This window comes from Salmo salar, chromosome 14, assembly GCF_965601325.2.
Source record: "Salmo salar chromosome 14, fSalSal1, whole genome shotgun sequence".
Lineage (NCBI taxonomy): Eukaryota > Metazoa > Chordata > Actinopteri > Salmoniformes > Salmonidae > Salmo > Salmo salar.
In genome coordinates, this window is record NC_138304.1 from 16,239,478 (window position 1) to 16,259,993 (window position 20,516).

Sequence of the window (20,516 nt, forward strand, 5' to 3'; positions counted from 1 at the left end):
ATTAAATCTAGAATCGGCTTCCTATTTCGCAACAAAGCATCCTTCACTCATGCTGCCAACATACCCTCGTTAAACTGACCATCCTACCGATCCTCGACTTCGGCGATGTCATTTACATAATAGCCCCCAACACTCTACTCAACAAATTGGACGCAGTCTATCACAGTGCCATCCGTTTTGTCACCAAAGCCCCATATACTACCCACCACTGCGACCTGTACGCTCTCCTTGGCTGGCCCTCGCTTCATACTCGTTGCCAAACCCACTGGCTTCAGGTCATCTACAAGTCTCTGATAGGTAAAGCCCCACCTTATCTCAGTTCACTGGTCACCATAGCAGCACCCACCCGTAGCACGCGCTCCAGCAGGTATATCTCACTGGTCACCCCCAAAGCAATTCCTCCTTTGGCCGCCTTTCCTTCCAGTTCTCTGCTGCCAATGACTGGAATGAATTGAAAAAAATCACTGAAGGTGGAGACTCTTACCTCCCTCACTAGCTTTAAGCACCAGCTGTCTGAGCAGCTCACAAATCACTGCACCTGTACATAGCCCATCTGTAAACAGCCCATCCAACTACCTCATCCCCATACTGTATTTATTTATTTATCTTGCTCCTTTGCACTCCTGTATCTCTACTTGTACGTTCATTTTCTGCACATCAATCACTCTAGTGTCTAATTGGTATATTGTAATTACTTCGCCACCATGGCCTATTCATTGCCTTACCTCCCTTTTCTTACCTCATTTGCACACACTGTATATAGATTTTTTTCAACTGTATTATTGACTGTATGTTTTGTTTATTCCGTGAGTAACTCTGTGTTGTTGTATGTGTCGAACTGCTTTGCTTTATTCTTGGCCAGGTCGCAGTTGTAAATGAGAACTTGTTCTCAACTTGCCTACCTGGCTAAATAAAGGTGAAATAAAAAAATAAAAAGGTGCAATTATGTCTACTTATGATAAGGTAAAAGGTTTATGTTTCTGTCTCCATATGATATGGTAGATATATCCAATGCAAAAAACATCTACATTTAAATGGTATTAATATTATTTGCATATATTTCCGTTAATTCCCACATATTCCCGTTAATTCCCATATATTCCCATTAATTCCCACGGAAATTTTCCACCTCTGAATATTCCACAAAATGTGCAACCCTAGTTATTTGTCACATGCGCTGAATACAACAGGTGTAGACCTTACAGTGAAATGCTGACTTACAAGCCCTTCACAACAATGCAGTTTTAAGAAAAACAAGTTAAGTAAAAAATAGATAAGTAAAATAATTAAAGAGCAGCAGTAAAATAACAGTAGCGAGGCTATATACAGGGGGTACCGGTTCAGAGTCAATGTGGAGACTATATACAGGGGGTACTGGTACAGAGTCAATGTGGAGGCTATATACAGGGGGTACCGGTACAGAGTCAATGTGGAGACTATATACAGGGGGTACCGGTACAGAGTCAATGTGGAGACTATATACAGGGGGTACCGGTACAGAGTCAATGTGGAGACTATATACAGGGGGTACCGGTACAGAGTCAATGTGGAGACTATATACAGGGGGTATCGGTACAGAGTAGAGTTAAAGGGACTATGCATAAATAATAAACAGGGAGTAGCAGCAGCGTAAATGGGGGGGTTGGGGGGCAATGCAAATAGTCTGGGTAGCCATTTACTTAGCTGTCAGGAGACTTATGGCTTGGGGGTAGAAGCTGTTGAGAAGCCTTTTGGACCTAGACTTGGCGCTCCAGTACCGCCTGCCGTGCGGTAGCAGAGAGAACAGTCCATGACTAGGGTGGCTGGAGTCTTTGACCATTTTTAGGGCCTTCCTCTGACACCGCCTGGTATAGAGGTCCTAGATGGCAGGAAGCTTGGCCCCAGTGATGTACTGGGCCGTACACACTACTCTCTGTAGTGCCTTGCGATCGGCAGGTGAGCAGTTGCCATACCAGGCAGTGATGCAACCAGTCAGGATGCTCTCGATGGTGCAGCTGTAGAACATTTTGAGGATCTGAGGACCCATGCCATATCTTTTCAGTCTCCTGAGGGTGAATAGGCTTTGTCGTGCCCTCTTCACGACTGTCTTGGTGTGTTTGGATCATGATAGTTTGTTGGTGATGTGGACACCAAGGAACTTGAAGCTTGCAACCTGCTCCACTACAGCCCCGTCAAGGAGAATTGGGGTGTGCTCGGTCCTCCTTTTCCTGTAGTCCACAATCATCTCCTTTGTCTTGATCACATTGAAGGAGAGGTTGTTATCCTGGCACCACACGGCCAGGTCTCTGACCTCCTCCCTATAGGCTGTCTCATCGTTGTTGGTGATAACGCCTACCACTGTTGTGTCATCGGCAAACTTAATGATGTTGTTGGAGTCGTGCCTGGCCATGCAGTCATGAGTGAACAGGGAGTACAGGAGGGGTCTGTGCACGCACCCCTGAGGGGCCCCCATGTTGAGTATTAGCGTGGCGGATGTGTTGTTACCTACCCTTACCACCTGGGGGCGGCCCGTCAGGAAGTCCAGGATCCAGTTGCAGAGGGAGGTGTTTAGTCCCAGGGTCCTTAGCTTAGTGATGAGCTTTGAGGGCACTATGGTGGTCAGGTGGAATGTGACTGCCTTCATGACTCCTAATACGGTATACGGTCACTGTAACAGCCATAGTGCAACATCATAGATCTTTTCTGGCCTATTGGACAAACATAAGCCTAGATATAATGACAAACATTAGCCTACATAACGACAAACATTAGCCTAGACAAGAAACATTAGCCTACATAACAACAAACATTAGCCTTCATAACAACAAACATTAGCCTACATAACAACAAACATTAGCCTTCATAACAACAAACATTAGCCTTCATAACAACAAACATTAGCCTTCATAACAACAAACATTAGCCTTCATAACAACAAACAATAGCATACATAAGGAAAGTGCGACTTTAATATTATGAATTTGGGGTGATATGCAATTGGCATGAATGTATGAGAACAAAATGAACAGACACAGAAGGTTGTTTCCCCTCCACCCCCAAAAAACTAAACCTACGTCATAAAAACGTATTATATCAACAACACCAAGCCAACAGCAACATAATCCAAGAGAGAGGGCTCTATCAACTATCAAATCTATGTACATATGTTATAGCAACAAGAATCTATCAAATCTATTTACATGTTATAAGAACAAAAATCGATCACATCTATTTGCATATGTTATAGCAACAAGAATCTATCAAATCTATTTGAATATGTTATAGCAACAAGAATCTATCAAATCTATTTGCATGCATGTACGTTTTAGTGCAGCCATGGTCTTGTCTCTCCCCGTCTGGGAATATAGAATGACAGGTTGACATTTCAGGCCCCAACACTTTAAGGTTGGGCTGTTGGGCAGAGCTGTACGTCACAGGGCTAACAGGAGGTGGCATTTGCATGGGGCATGTTTGCAGGGTCACTGTAGTCAGTCCTGGGTAGAGCGACCTCTCTCGTGTTACACAGGACAGAGTCGGATAGGTCAGCCGGGCCAGCAGGGCTAGTGGAAGCGCACGGACGCCAGCCTACAGTGGGGACTGATACTAGCATGTATTAGTGGGGTTTGGACATTTTGTGTGGCAGTGTTGACTGACTACTTGATTTTTTTATGCAGACAAATACTCTCTCTCTCCCTCTCACACACATACATATACAGTGGGGTCTGAAATGATTGACACCCTTGATAAAGACGAGCAATAATGACTGTACAAAAGAAATAATTAAAATACTGAACTATATTGCATACTCAAAAAATTGGGAATATTATTTTCTACTCATACAATTGCTCATAGAAAGATATTTTGTTTAACAAGTAATACTTTTTTTCTCAAAAAGGTAGGGGTCAAAATGATTCAAACCCTTAAAGATTCTTATAAATAATGTCAAAAGTTTTGTCACGTCCTGACCAGTAAAGGGGTTATTTGTTATTGTAGTTTGGTCAGGACGTGGCAGGGGGGTGTATGTTTTATGTGGTTCGGGGTTTGTTGGGATATGTGTTTATGTAGAGGGGTGTTTCTTTAGAGTATTCTGGGGTTTTTGGTTATGTTCTATGTTTTGTATTTCTATGCTCTGTCTATGTTATGTATTTATTTGTGTTGGCCTGGTATGGCTCTCAATCAGGAACAGCTGTACATCGTTGTTGCTGATTGGGAGTCATACTTAGGTAGCCCAGTTTCACCTGTCCTTTGTGGGAAGTCGTTTTAGCACTGCTAGGGTTAGCCTGCAAAACTGTTTAGCTGTCGTTATTTTTGTTAAGTGTTCAAGTTTATTAAAATAAAACGTTAAAATGAGCACTCAACCCGCTGCCCCTTGGTCTACTTCATACGGCGCCCGTTACAAGTTTAGTATTTGGTCCCATATTCTTAGCACATAATCACTACATGAAGTTTGTGACTCTATAAAGTTGTTGGATGCATTTGCAGTTCGTTTTGGTTGTGTTTTCAGATTATTTTGTGCCCAATATAAATGAATGGTAAATAATGTATTGTGTCGTTTTGAAGTCACTTGTATCGTCAATAAGAATATAATGTTTCTAAATACTTCTACATTAATGTGGATGCTACCATGATTACGGATAGTCCTGAATGAGTTGTTAATAATGATGAGTGAGAAAGTTATAGAGGGTCAAAGATCATACCCCCAAGACATGCTAACCGCTCCTGTTATTGGTAATGGAGCAAGGTTAGCATATCTTGGGGGTATGATCTTTGATGAGATAAAGGAGGAAAAAGGCACTTCCTCATATTGTGTAGTAACAGTTTTAGGTACAGCAGTTTCTCTGCCAAAGAAGATGCAGGAAACCACAATGTATATTTAGACAGAACCAAGAAAATAACCGTGTATTTGTGCGTGTATGTACTTCTGGTCTCTTTCTCTCTCGTACACAAACACACGCGCATGCACACACACAGTCTCACTTTCACCAACTGCCTACTTTGTCACAAAGGTCAAAAGTCACCAACTCACAGCTTTCCATTTTGTTGAAGACAGAACCCAGCACCTCGGGTTCAGCAAAGATCACAGTGTGATCTCGTCAGGCAGCCTTTCTACAGTGCACCAACAAACACATGTCCACATACTTACAGTGCCTAGATAAAGTCTACACACCTCTTGCACAGTCTTCATATTTTGCTGCCTTTAAAATAAATACAAAAATTGATAAAGTAATGGAAAAATAAACAATATATTCCCCTTTTTAGATTATGAAGACTGTGCAAGGTGGGTGTAGACATTCACTAGTGACTGTACATTCATCCATGCATTAGCTACTGTCAGTGTCTTCCAAGTCAAAATACACAATCCTGTACTACACTGAGTGTACAAAACATTAGGAACACCTACTCTTTCCATGACATAGACTGCAAGCTATGGTCCCTTATTGATGTCACTTGTTAAATCCACTTCAAATCAATGTCGATGAAGGGGAGGAGACAGGTTAAAGAAGGATTTTGAAGCCTTGAGACAATTGAGACATGGATTGTGTATGTGTGCCATTCAGAGGGTGAATGGGCAAGACAAAATATTAAAGTGCCTTTGAACAGGGCATGGTAGTAGGTGCCAGTCGCACCGGTTTGTGTGTGTCAAGAACTGCAATGCTGCTGGGTTTTTCACACTCAACTGTTTCCCGTGTTTATCAAGAGTGGTCCACCACCCAAAGGACATCAAGGTGTAGGAATGCACGATATATCGGTGAACATATCGGAATCGGACGATATTAGGTATAAATGCCAACATCGGTATTGGCCCGATGTCTAGTTTAACGCCGATGTTAACCTGTTGGGGCTAGGGGGCAGTATTTGCATGGCCGGATAAAAAACGTACCCGATTTAATCTGGTTACTACTCCTGCCCAGTAACTAGAATATGCATATAATTGTTTGATTTGGATAGAAAACACCCTAAAGTTTCTAAAACTGTTTGAATGGTGTCTGTGAGTATAACAGAACTCATTTGGCAGGCCAAAACCTGAGAAGATTCCAAACAGGAAGCGCTCTCTCTGACCATTTCATGGCCTTATTGATCATCTCTAACAAAAACAGGGGATCTCTGGCATGACGTGACATTTTCTAACGCTCCCATAGGCTCCCAGAAGGCGCCAGAAAGCTGAATCGTGGCTTTTCAGCCCATGGCTGAAAAACAGTAGCGCATTTTAATAGTGGTCGATCTGAGGACAATGGGACGGGGCGCGCGTGCCCGAGTCGACTCCATGTTTACTTTCTCTCTCTTTGAACGAAAACCACCACTCCCGATCGGAATATTATCGCTTTTTTACGAGAAAAATGGCATAAAAATTGATTTTAAACAGCGGTTGACATGCTTTGAAGTACGGTCATGGAATATTTAGAATTTTTTTGTCACGAAACGCGTCGGGCGCGTGACCCTTATCCTGTTAGGGCTAGGGGGCAGTATTGACACGGCTGGATAAAAAACGTACCCGATTTAATCTGGTTACTACTCCTGCCCAGTAACTAGAATATGCATATAATTATTGGCTTTGGATAGAAAACACCCTAAAGTTTCTAAAACTGTTTGAATGGTGTCTGTGAGTATAACAGAACTCATATGGCAGGCCAAAACCTGAGAAGATTCCATGCAGGAAGTGGCCTGTCTGACAATTTCTTGCCCTTCTTGATTATCTCTATCCATTACAGAGGATCTCTGCTGTTACGTGACACTTCCTACGGCTCCCATGGGCTCTCAGAAGGCGGCAAAAAGCTGAAACGTGGCTTTGCAGGCTCTGGCTGAAAAAAAGTAGCGCGTTTGGGTAGTGGCTGGTTACAGTACTGTGAGACTCAGGCGCGTGCCCGCGTCGACCGAATGCTTTGTTTTCTTTCCTCTGTTTACCTAAACGCAGATTCCCGGTCGGAATATTATCGCTTTTTTATGAGAAAAATGGCATAAAAATGGATTTTAAACAGCGGTTGACATGCTTCGAAGTACGGTAATGGAATATTTAGAATTTTTTTGTCACGAATTGCGCCATGCTCGTGACCCTTTTTAACACTTCGGATAGTGTCTTGAACGCACGAACAAAACGCCGCTATTTGGATATAACGATGGATTATTTTGGACCAAACCAACATTTGTTATTGAAGTAGAAGTCCTGGGAGTGCATTCTGACGAAGAACATCAAAGGTAATCTAACTTTTGTAATAGTAAATCGGAGTTTGGTCAGGGCTAAACTTGGTGGGTGTCTAAATAGCTAGCCGTGATGGCTGGGCTATGTACTCAGAATATTGCAAAATGTGCTTTCACCGAAAAGCTATTTTAAAATCGGACACCTCGATTGCACAAAGGAGTTCTGTATCTATAATTCTTAAAATAATTGTTATGTTTTTTGTGAACGTTTATCGTGAGTAATTTAGTAAATTCACCGGAGGTTTGCGGGGGGTATGCTAGTTCTGAACGTCACATGCTAATGTAAAAAGCTGGTTTTTGATATAAATATGAACTTCATTGAACAAAACATGCATGTATTGTATAACAAAATGTCCTAGGGTTGTCATCTGATGAAGATCATCAAAGGTTAGTGCTGCATTTAGCTGTCTTCTGGGTTTTTGTGACATTATATGCTAGCTTGAAAAATGGGTGTCTGATTATTTCTGGCTGGGTACTCTGCTGACATAATCTAATGTTTTGCTTTCATTGTAAAGCCTTTTTGAAATCGGACAGTGTGGTTAGATTAACGAGAGTCTTGTCTTTAAAATGGTGTAAAATAGTCATATGTTTGAAAAATTGAAGTTTTTGCATTTTTGAGGTTTTTGAATAACGCGCCACGGGATTACACTGGCTGTTACGTAGGTGGGACGATTTGGTGCCACCTACCCTAGAGAGGTTAAAAACAGATGTCAAAGCTGACGTGCATACCTATATAACATAGGTACATGACGTAATGACGCCACGTAAAATGTTGCGCTACATGTGCAACACAGCATTCCTAACCTTGCCCTCAATGTCTGCTGTGTGGATCGAGCAGTCAACAAGTCGAGCAGTCATTTGAAAGAGTAAGAACATTTAAGCGAGACAACTCAAAGGCGAAATCCATTAAAGCCAAGATAATGGAATTCATTGCCCTTGACAATCAACCGTTCTCTGTCGTGGGTGATGTTGGCTTTTGCCGACTGGTCGAGCACCGGTACACACTACCAACTGGGCTATTTTTCAGATGTTGCCCTACCGGAGTTAGACAGTAATAGGGTGATTCTGCAACTACGGGCACTTCTATGTCCTCGGGTCAATTTTGGGGATTTTATCAAAAATAAATAAATATTTGTATGTTAAGTTCATACTGGAATCACCCCAGACTTTTTTAAACACCTCTCTATCAAGTATTTTAGCTACTTTTCAGATGCATTTTATACCCCCATTTCACTATTTTGCCCTTGTCCCTGACCCAGACTTTTAAGCCTCTATTATGTTTTTCTATGAGAAAACAATAATTACACATTATATAATGTTATCTACTACAGAAAGAGTCAATTAAATAAAATCTATATCAATATTTATTGTGAGTATGCCCTTTATATTGTTTTTTTACACAAAATATACCTGTAATTTGGTTGTGGTGTCAACTCTACCACTGAGGACAAATTCCTCATTAATAACGTTTTTTCAAGAGAATATTAATTTAGTTACCATGGAAACATATTGTGACACAGAAGCACATGACTGCAGTGGACAGTTGTTCCAGATGTGATGTCCAGAAGTTGAAGAAAAATGGAGGTAAATAGGCTATAATTTCTTAAATTTGTGGTAGAAATTTCGTATTTAGTGTAAACTATATGCTAGCTGTAATACTAACCAAAGCATGCTAAGCAGCCTGTAAATTTTCTCCAGAAACTGTAGAAGTGTAATTTCCATCACAGTAATTTCCATCACAAACTTAAGTGTGATGGAAATGACAAAAATCCATTATCTTACTTTCTTTTTTTTACTTTAGGCTTATTTAATCATGTTTTGAATTCATTTCATCAATAAAATTATCCAAGGTGTGCACAAGTTGAAAACGAAGTAGTAGATGCCACATAAAACAGCACAGAGGTCACAGACATATAGAAACAAAAAGAAAAAAGTATCCTATACGATACCAGGAACATCTGTAAAAAGACAGGGAGCGATCTGGAAGAAAAAAGAGAAGGGAGAAGTGAAATCTCTCTCTGAGCTTACAAAGCGAGAACAAAGAAGCCAGAGAAGGCGATGGAAATGAAACCAACGGAATAGAAGACAGACTTTAAAGAGAACAGTTGCAATACCTATCAGGCAACACACCACCTCAGTCACCAGATGACTTGCAGCCAGAACAACACACCTGCCCCTAACTTACCTGCCCCTGATGCACACCCTGATACCCCTTCCTTATCGTCTGCAACAGGAATGAGAAGTCGAATACTTGCTGGAAGGAAAAAGGTTGGAAGAGGTCGCTCAAAAGCATACAGAGATCTAGGTATGACAAATGTTAAACTTGATATTGCTTTAAGAAAAGCTGAGAAATACAAAAAAAGGTATGATCGACTGATGAACAAAATGGAGAGACAAGATTCCCCAAAGACAAAGACAAAACAGCAAATGAAGGGAACTCTGAAGAATAATGAGAAGGATTTTATTGTTTCAAAATGCCATCATTGCAGAGTTAAAACAAAAGTATAAAAAGTGGCTTCAAAAATGCTGAGGCAACATCCTGAGAAAGTATGGCCTGGTCAAAGCCGCAAACGGAGAATTTGGATTTTCAGCAAAACCAATGAGGGCAAATGAAAACAGGCCATCAAGTCTTCAATACTCCAGGAAAAATCAGTGTAACAGAATTAGCACTGCCACAGGAGAGAAAATCACTAGATTGTATGAACATGATGACAACAGTAGAGCAACAACAGGGAAAAAGGACACACTAACGAGGAACAAGAAAAAGCAGAAACGCTTCTCGAATGGCACAATTCAGAACCTTTATCAGAAGTTTAAGAGGGAATATTCAGAGATTCAAATTTCCTACTGTGAATTCTGCAAAATAAGTCATTTTTGAGTTGTCAAGCCAGCAGTCCAAGATAGGGACACGTGCCTCTGCAAAACCCACACCAACTTCCAGTTCATGGCGGACAAACTAAAGTGATCAGCTGCAGCAACATTGAGAAACTTATTGAGTCTTTGTGCTGTGAGAACCTGAAGAAAGAGCTCATGTATAGAGAGTGCTCCTTTGTCAAGCGAAAGAGCTTAAAACATCTGACTTTGATGCTGGTGAGCAGACATGGTGGTTTGAGTGGAAAAACAAAGCTGAAGAGAGAGAGAAGAAAAACAAAGAGGGAAACATGGAGAAGTTCACTGTACATTTAACAGTAAAACAAAAGGTGTGTGGAACACTAGATTCTACTGGAGGACTTCTCCAAAGGATTGAAAGAGCAGTTGGGGAAACACGTGTACAATATTCGACACCAATACTCCAAAGTGAGAGAATTAAAAGACACTCTGGGGGAAGAGGAGATCATTGTTCATATTGACTTTGCAGAGAACTACCTGTGTAAATACACCAGTGAAATCCAGGCAGTTCACTTTGGTGATTCTCACAAGCAGCTGACCCTCCACACCTCTGTTGGATATATCACAAATGATACAGTTTCACTTTGCTCACTGAGCTCTTTTATGCAGCATGACCCCTCTGCTATCTGGGCCCATCTCTCAAAAACACTGGCCTACTTCCTTGAGCTCTGCCCATCGGCTACTGCTGTACACTTTGTGAGTGATGAGCCTACAACCCAGTATAGGTCTAAAAAAAAAATTATACTCTCTCCACCCTTCTCTTTGAAATGGGCTTCCAGAGAGTAACATGGAATTTCCTAGAAGCCTGACATGGAACAGGCCCAGCTGATGGGGTAGGAGCAGCTGTGAAACGAAGAGCAGATGGAATTGTGGCAAGGACCTCCCAAATGGAAAAACTATATTTGAGGAACTGTCAAAAGATCAGTCAGCTATCAAGCTCTTATATATCTCAGAGGAGGAGATAGAGCATCGAGGCCCTCCTACCAGATCACCTGGAGACAATCCATGGGAGATTGAAGATACACCAGGTAATAGTTGTGGGTTATTTTATGTCGAATCTCACATTTGTTATACAAACATATTATCACTACACTCTGTATCACTAGACTATGCTATTATTACATATTCTGAATGTGCATAACTTTTTGAATTTCCTGTGTTTCCAGATCGTCACCGACAGTCCCGGAGAGAGAACTTGGCGGATACTCAGTTGCTTCTGTTCCTTTCCACATCACTGCAGCTGTTTCAGCACACAGACTGTGACTCTGCTTGAAAAAACAGAGGCAGACCAAGATGGAAAATTCCAACTCATCTCACAGCACCGTCCAGCCCATTGAAGATCTAAGTGAAGCATTGATCGGAAAGTGGTGTGTAGTGCAGTATGATCAGGACGTTTACCCTGGTATCGTGCAAGACGTTCACGCAGAGAGTGGTGCTCTTGTGAAAACCGCGTTGGCCCCAACTGTTTTTTTTTTGGCCAATGAGAGACGACATCATATGGTACAGACCACAGCATGTGCTTGGACTTGTCCCTGAGCCCCATCCAGTGACCAAAAGGCACATGGAGCTGGATGCCTTGGTCTGGGAGGAACATAGCTCTCTTTCTAAGCCTTAGATACACTTTGAAACTCACTATACAGTACATACAAAGCAGGACATAAAATCATACATTAAATAAAACATGTGTAGCTCTCACTTAGGTGCTAGAATTTTTATTTGTAGCATCGAAGTGTAGTCAAGGACAAAACATTGCTCTAATGTTGAAAAGGTACTAGTTCCAGTGTTTTGGAATGTTACTTTGTCTTATATTAATTAAACGTTTAACAATGGTTGTTGTTCAAAATGTTTGCAATAAAATATACTTTTCATAAAAAATTTTTTACATAGATGTCATTTCCACCACACCATGTCATTTCCACCACAACCCATATTTTTTTAGGTAAATGAGTATATTATGTATAATTGACATACATTTATTTGTCTTAGATATGGAGATCATATGGTTGTTTTCATAATCTCACAAAAAGGTTGGTTGGAAATATCTTATTTTTCATGATAAATGTTTTCAGCTGTTACCAAGGCAAGTTTATACATTCAGGCATCGTGTTGAATTATTAATATTAGGAAAACCTTAAAAAATCATTAGTACATCGCAGCCATTATCATATATTGTTTCTAGACAAATCAAAGATAAGTACAATACTGCGAAAATGGAGGTTGAATAAGTTTTAATTTCTGAAAGCTTGCACGGCCAAAGTGCCCGAAGTTGCAGAATCACCCAATAGATACAGTAGCACTGTTAATTAAAGCTGTACAAAAAAGTCTGCAAACAAGCAAACACCGGCCATGAACGATCTGTTTACATACCGCGTTGGTAATAAAGCAACATTTGTTCGACCGCAACTTCTGGGGTAGCTGGTTGTGTGTTGGTACCTAGCTAGCACCAATACAACCAGCCTGAAAACAATGACCAGTAGAAACTGTAGTCATTTTCATTATTCTTAGCAATGATTTAGGAATCCTTGAGTAAATATTTGCTAGGTTGCCACTTGTTGTTCGCCTACTGAAATGAAAATAAATAGCTAGCCAGCTACTTAACCCTTTTGCCCAAAGCTAACGTTATAAGCAGCCAGCTAGCTTCATCTGGCTAGTGAGGTTTGACCGGACCGGGTTGTGTGTTGTGAAGCTAGCCACAATAAGGATTAGGCACAGGCACAATAGTGGAATTTGCGATACACGTCAAATAGTGTTATTTGACGTGTATCTTTTTTTGACACACAAAGACACAAGCGGCGTTCCATAGAAATCCTGGTTGAGAATGAAACGACTGAACAAATGAACAACCAAACAGCACAGCAAGTAAGTGAAAGAAAAAGGTTTTGATTATGTTTTACTGGTAATGGGGACATACGTAAATGCCAACAAAATAACTTTTTGGTCAGTGTGGTGTGTGTGTGTAACCGTTATTTAACTAGGCAAGTCAGTTAAGAACAAATTCTTATTTACAATGACGGCCTACCCCGACCAAACACGGACGGCTCTGGGTCAATTGTGCGCCGCCCTATGGGACTCCCAATCACTGCCGGATTTGATACAGCCTGGATTCGAACCAGGGACTGTAGTGACGCCTCTTGTACAGATGCAGTGCCTTAGACGTCCATGTGTGTGTGTGTGTGTGTGTGTGTGTGTTAACTATTTAACTGTACTAGAATGCTTAAAAGGCCGCAAAATGTTTCATATCGGTAGCCGTTTTGGGGAAGGAAAAATATCGGTATCGGCCAAAAATGTCATATCGGTGCATCACTAGTTCCTAATGTTTGGTAAACTCAGTGTATATCTAAATGTATGGCCGAAGTGGCACTATTGCTCCCACAATATCTAAAAATGAAAAGCTGAAATGTCTTGAGTCAATTAGTATTCAAACATTATGGCAAGCCTAAATAAGTTCAATAGTAAAAATGTGCTTAAAAGGTCACATAATAAGTTGCATGGACTCACTCTGTGTGCAATAATAGTGTTTATCATTATTTTTAAATGACTACCTCATCTCTGTAACCCACAAATACAATTATCTGTAACATCCCTCAGTCGAGCAGTGAATGTCAAACACAGACTCAACCACAAAGAACAGGCATATTTTCCAATGCCTCGCAAAGAAGGGCACCTATTGGTAGATAGGTAAAAATGTAAAAAAGCAGACACTGAATATCCCTTTGAGCATGGTGAAGTTATTAATGACACTTTGGATGGTGTATCAATACACCCAGTCACTACAAAGATACATGCGTCCTTCCTAACTCAGTTGCCGGAGAGGAAGGAAACCGCTCAGGGATTTCACCATGAGGTCAAAGGTAACTTTAAAACAGTTACAGAGTTGAATGGCTGTGATAGAAGAAAACTGAGGATGGATCAACAACATTGCAATTACTCCACAATACTAACCTAAATGACATGGTGAAAGGAAGGAAACCTGTTCATAATAAAAATATTCCAAAACATGCATCCTGTTTGCAATAAGGTACTCAAGTAAAATATAGCAAAAAATGTCCTGAATACAAAGCGCTATGTTTGGGGCAAATGCAACACAACACATCACTGAGTACCTCTCTTCAATTTTGAAGCATGGTGGTGGCTGCATTATGGGTATGCTTTTCATTGGCAAAAACTATGGATTATTTTTGGTTAAAAAGAAACTGAATAGAGCTAAGCACAGGCAAAATCCTAGAGGGAAACATGATTCAGTCTGCTTTCCAACAGACACTGGGAGACAAATTCACCTTTCAGCAGGACAATGACCTAAAACGCAAGGCCAAATATACACTGGAGTTGCTTACCAAGGCGACATTGAATGTTCCTGAGTGGCCTGAGTACCCAGAAACACAGCTGTAATCGCTGCCAAAGGTGATTCTAACATGTATTGACTCAGGGGTGTGAACACTGATAAAATTTAAAAAAATGTTTTCACTTTGTCATTATGGAGTATTGTGTGTAGATGGGTGAGAGAAAAAAATCTATTCAGGCTGTAACACAACAAAATGTGGAATAAGTCAATGGGTATCGGAATAATGGGTATGAATACTTTCTGAAGGCACTGTATTTTACTCACTGTCAAAGCCAGGAAGGAGCATCAGGGACTGGTAGTTTCCATACATTTCCAACTCTGATTGGCTAACGTCTATTAAGTCGCTTTCCATTTTTCCTCTGGAATCTTCAACACCTGTTATGATTCTCATGTCTGCAGCCGATCACCTCTGAGTTCTGCAGGGGGTTTGACCCTTCCAATGCAGACAACGAACTGGCAGCACATGATCATGTGTGTGTTACAAGCAGCTGTAGAGTGGTACACACACACATATACACACTCACACTCTCTTGACACATCCCCCCCCGTGATATTAATGCTTGCTCAATGTCACATTCCAACAGGAAAGAGGCCCCTCACTCTCACACATAAGTACACACTCCTTTGTTTTACTATCCTTGTGGGGACGAAACAATTGATTCCCATTCAAAATCCTATTTTCCCTAACCCTGAACCTAAACCTTAACCCCTAACCCTAACTCATAAACCTAATCCTAATTCTAACCCTAACCCTAATATAACCCTAAACATAACCCCTAAGCCTAAAATATACTTTTTCCTTGTGGGGACCGGCAAATTGTCAGAATTTTCCTTGTTTTACTATCCTTGTAAGTGTAACAGTGTAGGTTCCGTCCCTCTCTTCGCCCCAACCCGGGCTCGAACCAGGGACCCTTGCACACATCAACAACTGACACCCCACGAAGCATCGTTACCCATCGCTCCACAAAAGCCGCGGCCCTTGCAACGCAAGGGGAAACCCTACTTCAAGTCTCAGAGCGAGTGACGTCACCGATTGAAACGCTATTAGCGCGCACCACCGCTAACTAACTAGCCATTTCACATCGGTTACATAAGGACTTATGTAACACACACACATGAATGTACTTGAGTATGCCACCATACAAACATCATCTGGCTTAAGGTGGTTTTATTTATTACTTCAGCCTAAGAGATACTGGTGAGCTCTTTATTTAAATCATATAAACAGTGTTTAAGCCTGTAGCCTCCTGGCCTGAGGGGTATCCTACGAAGCAAGCTAGATCTACTCAGGGTTTTCTAAAGCTAACCAGCTTCCGCTACCTTCCCATTCCAGCTCAGGCTTCATCTGTATTACGACAGTAGTATATTGGATATTGCTCGTCCGCCTGCCGCTAATTTTTTATTTAACCTTTCTTTAACTAGGCAAGTCAGTTAAGAACAAATTCTTATTCTACAATGACGGCCAAACCTGGGCCAATTGTGCGTCACCCTATGGGACTCCCAATCACGGCCAGATGTGATACAGCCTGGATTCAAACCAGGGACTGTAGTGACACCTCTTGCACTGAGATGCAGTGCCTTAGACCGCTGTGCCACTCTAGCAGGCTAACTGCGCGTGCATGTCACAGGTGGCGAGTCGATCACCGAACTCTTCATTGAGACAATGCTTAAACATCAATGCATTGGCAAGTCATTTTCATTTGTGCCGAAATCTAAATTGAATTAAAGTTAACTTGCAAATTCAGCAGGTTACGGTGGGAAACAGACTTTTAGAAGTGCCATCTTTATTTTATTACTTTGGTTATCAATGCACAAGCACCTTTTTTCCCCACTCCTATCGATAAAATATTTGCATTGAATCATACAAATTAATAAAATATTGTCTTCCTCAAATGAAGTGGATGATGATGATGCAATCTTTGCGGGAGGGAGGGAATCTGATTGAAGTGGTCTTCAACTCATGGCTCATGCACTTCATTCAGGATAAATGGAGTTAGCCCTGAGTTAGCCACAGAAATTCGTTGCCACAGAAATTTACCTGACTAAAAGGTGAGCCACTTTCATTGGTACCAATCATCCCAAGTTGAACGCAGAGTTGACCAACGTTACCTCGCTAACTCCTCAAACTACATTTGTAGTATAGGGCTCTGACAAACAAAAGGTATGATGGGTCCACACTCAAAAAGATGACACATAAAGCTTCCGTAAGGCTCTGGTCTGGCCTGAGGATATTCACAAAGCCTCTCAGTAGAAGTCCATTATTATCTGAGAGGCAAAACTGATCCTAGACCAGCCCTGGTATTGTGTGTGGAGACAGAGCCCACTCATTCCTGTCAAAATTAAGATGATGTCGGATCAATCAGGGACCGTATAATCCTCTTACCCCCTGTAAGCATCTCCAACCTGGTTATTTACAGCACGCCCAGCTGTCAATGTGTGTGTGTAGGGAATGAATAGTTGATGATGAACAGTCTGTTAGGCCCTAGCTTCTATCAGAGACAACATCTCATCTCTCAGAGTGGCTGGGCCATTATGTTACAGATGAGGCTTTATACACAGCAAAACAAACAGAGCAATTACAAGTCAACTGAAAAACACCGCTGGTAGGAGAGCAGCACTAATGTCATTTCACTAAGTTGGTGTATATTCAAACATAAAATAATTGCAGAGCATACTGTGCAAAGACAATACGCCTTGGTAGACATATCAAATACACTGTTTCAGATAATATAGGCTACCACAAAATCAAATGTATAATATGATGTAGAAGCAGAAATATGGTTATATTATTACATATAATCTGTATGAAAGACATGAGAGGATTTTCAATGTCATGTTAAAAATGGTGTCAGTCCCAAGAGAGCGTGCAGCTTCCTGAAACACTGTAGAGACCTTCACGGGTCCTGTTCCAAAACGGGAACATCCCATTGGGGCGGCAGGAAGCAGCCCCAATGGGTTAGAGCGTTGGGCCAGTAACAGAAAGGTTGCTGGATCAAATCCCCAAGCTGACAAGGTAAAAACTCTGTCATTCTGCCCCTGAACAAGGCAGTTAACCCATTGTTCCCCGGTAGGCTGTCATTGTGAATAAGAATTTGTTCTTAACTGACTTGCCTAGTTAAATAATGGTAAAATCCGGACCCAATATGCATCAATTCATTTTTACAACATAGAGACCCGTTCCAAACGGACCGATGATAACTATACCCGTTCCGTATACACCTAGTCAGATCCAGACCCGGTCCGATCCGAGTGAGGGAAGCAGGAGAAACATACATTTAAGCTACTTTATTAACCGGAGCTGATAAAGCGTGAGGAGAGGAGGTAGAGGTGATGCTCTAGCAGGGGCCATACTGTGTGCGTCAGCTACTGTGAGTGTGAGCGAGTGACATGGGGAACATGGAGGAGGGATAGAGAGACGAGAGACCGCAACCAACCAAGCCGACTCGTGTTATAGTAGACTAGTAGCTCCCATAGCTAGGTTATTTATCATCCAATAGGATTATGTAGTACCTGTCTTGACTGCATCAAACTTTAGCTAGCTAGGCAAACTGAGGCTGCGGTGCATGCACATTCTCATAGTTACAAGTAACACCATTCGGAATATAAAGTAGCAGCCTACATGTTGGCTCTTGGTCATTATAGCCTATCCTTCTCCTTTAACTTTGAATTCCATTGAGTAAATACTGTAACGTTATCTCCTAAGTTTTTCCACACACGGTTGGCTCTATGACTGTAGCCTAGTGCCGCTTTGATGACTTATGATTGGCCAACAACAAGCTACACACTCTTGTGAAAAGCAAAGAGCAGCAGCATAAATTATATATATTCTCTCTCTCTCTCTCTCTCTCTCTCTCTCTCTCTCTCTCTCTCTCTCTCTCTCTCTCTCTCTCTCTCTCTCTCTCTCTCTCTCTCTCTCTCTCTCTCTCTCTCTCTCTCTCTCTCTCTCTCTCTCCTCCTCTCTCTCTCTCAGCAGTCGGGTTCGAATCTATATGGGTCCTTCTGGACACTTAACGAGACCCATGACAATCATATCAGATCCGACCCAGACCCGTGACATTATTTACAATTCTGGATCCGGACCTGCTAGGGTCTCGGTATTCGGGTACAGGCTGATCCATGAAGACCTCTCGCCAAGTAAAAAAAACACGCATGCATGCACACGCGTACGCACGCGCACACACAGTCTCTGTCCCTGTTATGTGGGTCTTAAGGGATTTAGCCTAGAAAAGGAGGGAATTCTATCCCATTGGGTGGGCTCTCAAACACCCAGTGGGGCCTTGGATTGCTTTTTCGTTAAAGTCTCTTGCAGACTTTTCTCTGTTGAAATGACAGAAGATGCTGCCAAGCAGACATCATTAACTTGCATGGCTTTAAGTATGTGAGGAGACAGAAAGCACATAGCGAGTCCTTTCAGTCCAAGTCAAAGCATCACATTCATTGGTAAAACACTTCAGTATTACATGGGAAGACACAGTAACGTTGCTAATGGTTACTAATGGGAATATAGAGTCAACTACTGATATACTGTGTATGTAGTGGCTCGAGACTACTTGAACTCTATTCAATTATCACGTGAGAAATGTAAACTCCGTTACATCTGTAATCATACCAATCTAAATTTGTGTTATTTTTTTATAACTATTTTGACTATTCAGCAGCACCATCATTATAACAGGCATGACACATGTAACTTACAGCTGTTTACGTATTTACACAAACAGCCTTGGACATGTGACTGTGACATAAGGCGATTACAAATGTATGTGGTAATAGGTGTTCGAATCACCATTTCATACATGTCCACCATCATTCCATGGATCTTTATTGAGTCAGTTTTCTAAGTATGGTGTAACATCAGTTGCGATGCATAAAGTCATTGGCTACATTTCGAATGGGCTCCTACTGTACAGAAACCCTGGTCTGCTGATCTCTCTCTCTCTCTCTCTCTCTCTCTCTCTCTCTCTCTCTCTCTCGGAGGCTTACATTTCCATCCTGGTGTCTATTTCATGTACTGATTAACAGAGGAGGGGGGTGATGAGGGGGAGTAATGGTGGGGGGGCGGTCATATGCCATGTGGCCAGGGTAGCAGAGGACGGGCCCGCCGTCTGTGGATTATGGAGAGGGAGTGTGTACGTGCGTGTGTTATGTACCTGTGTGTGTGTGTTTGCTTGCGTAAGTGTCTGTGAGTGTGCGTTATGTAGATGCCTTTGTGTGTTGCGTAGAGGGCGGGGGGGTCTGATGGTGGACTGTGCCAGTTGTTGCAGGATTAAAGAGGATTATCTTGGGATGGGTCCTGGAGGACAGTGTATTGATGCTGATCTATAGAGCTACTGTACAGAACTGTATGTGTCTCCAAGGCCTCACGCTTCTGTTGGGGCTACTGTGCCGTCAATTATCTTTTTCTCTAAGAAACCGGCTGCTATGTCTGACCACAATTGAACTCGCACAACAAAAACAGGCTGATAAACATCTCTACATTGAGACGTTATGTTGTAATACAAGAAGTTACTGTATGGCATAGTAATATAGTGACTATTTATATGATATACCGGCTAGTCTATTGAATTCCCCAATCATCCTACAAGAGGCTACAATGTTATGAAGTTTACATAAAGAGTAAAGCCAACCTCGAGCCCGTCTCTATCTGTGGAGCTGCACTATACTGAAGCACTAGGATTGGCCCAGACTGGAGCAGAAAAAATGGCAATTAGATAAGGGAACTGATTCAAAATCACAAGCCTGCCAGTGTATAGAAGAGTCGCCACAGAGCACAGTGCCTGGCCCTGACACTATTTTTGTCCCGACTATTTCTGAGTTCCCCATACAGAAAGAAAAAAAGAAAGAAAAAGAGAGAGAGAGAGCAAAGGAGAGAGAGGGTCAACAAATTACAATAAAATGTAAACATGAAGAACAGAACGGTGTATGTAGGATTGAGGAGGATGGTTATAGCATCCAAACACAGTGAGTCAGGTGGAGGAGCGTAGCCCACAGCAACAAGCGCATTAGAAACAATAGAGCATGGTAGGAACGAGGTAATGACGACAAGACAGACAGAGACCTGAGGCTGTTCCTATACGATGGATCTGGGTCGGACAGAAAGCAGAGGGTC

At 41.8% G+C, this 20,516-nt stretch overlaps 1 protein-coding gene across 2 annotated transcripts in view; it reads right to left on the reverse strand.

Moving 5' to 3' along the window:
* Nucleotides 1-20,516, reverse strand: part of rxrga (retinoid x receptor, gamma a) — a 52,353-nt gene that overhangs the window by 23,999 nt on the left and 7,838 nt on the right. The window contains exon 1 of one of the 2 annotated variants that reach the window (XM_014139716.3): nucleotides 14,672-14,900. The exons of the other annotated variant lie outside the window; for it this stretch is intronic. Within the exon in view, the coding sequence (XP_013995191.1) occupies nucleotides 14,672-14,798 (127 nt within the window). The 5' untranslated portion in view covers nucleotides 14,799-14,900. Of the gene's footprint in view, nucleotides 1-14,671; nucleotides 14,901-20,516 lie in introns of those variants that run through there. 2 annotated transcript variants of the gene reach the window in all.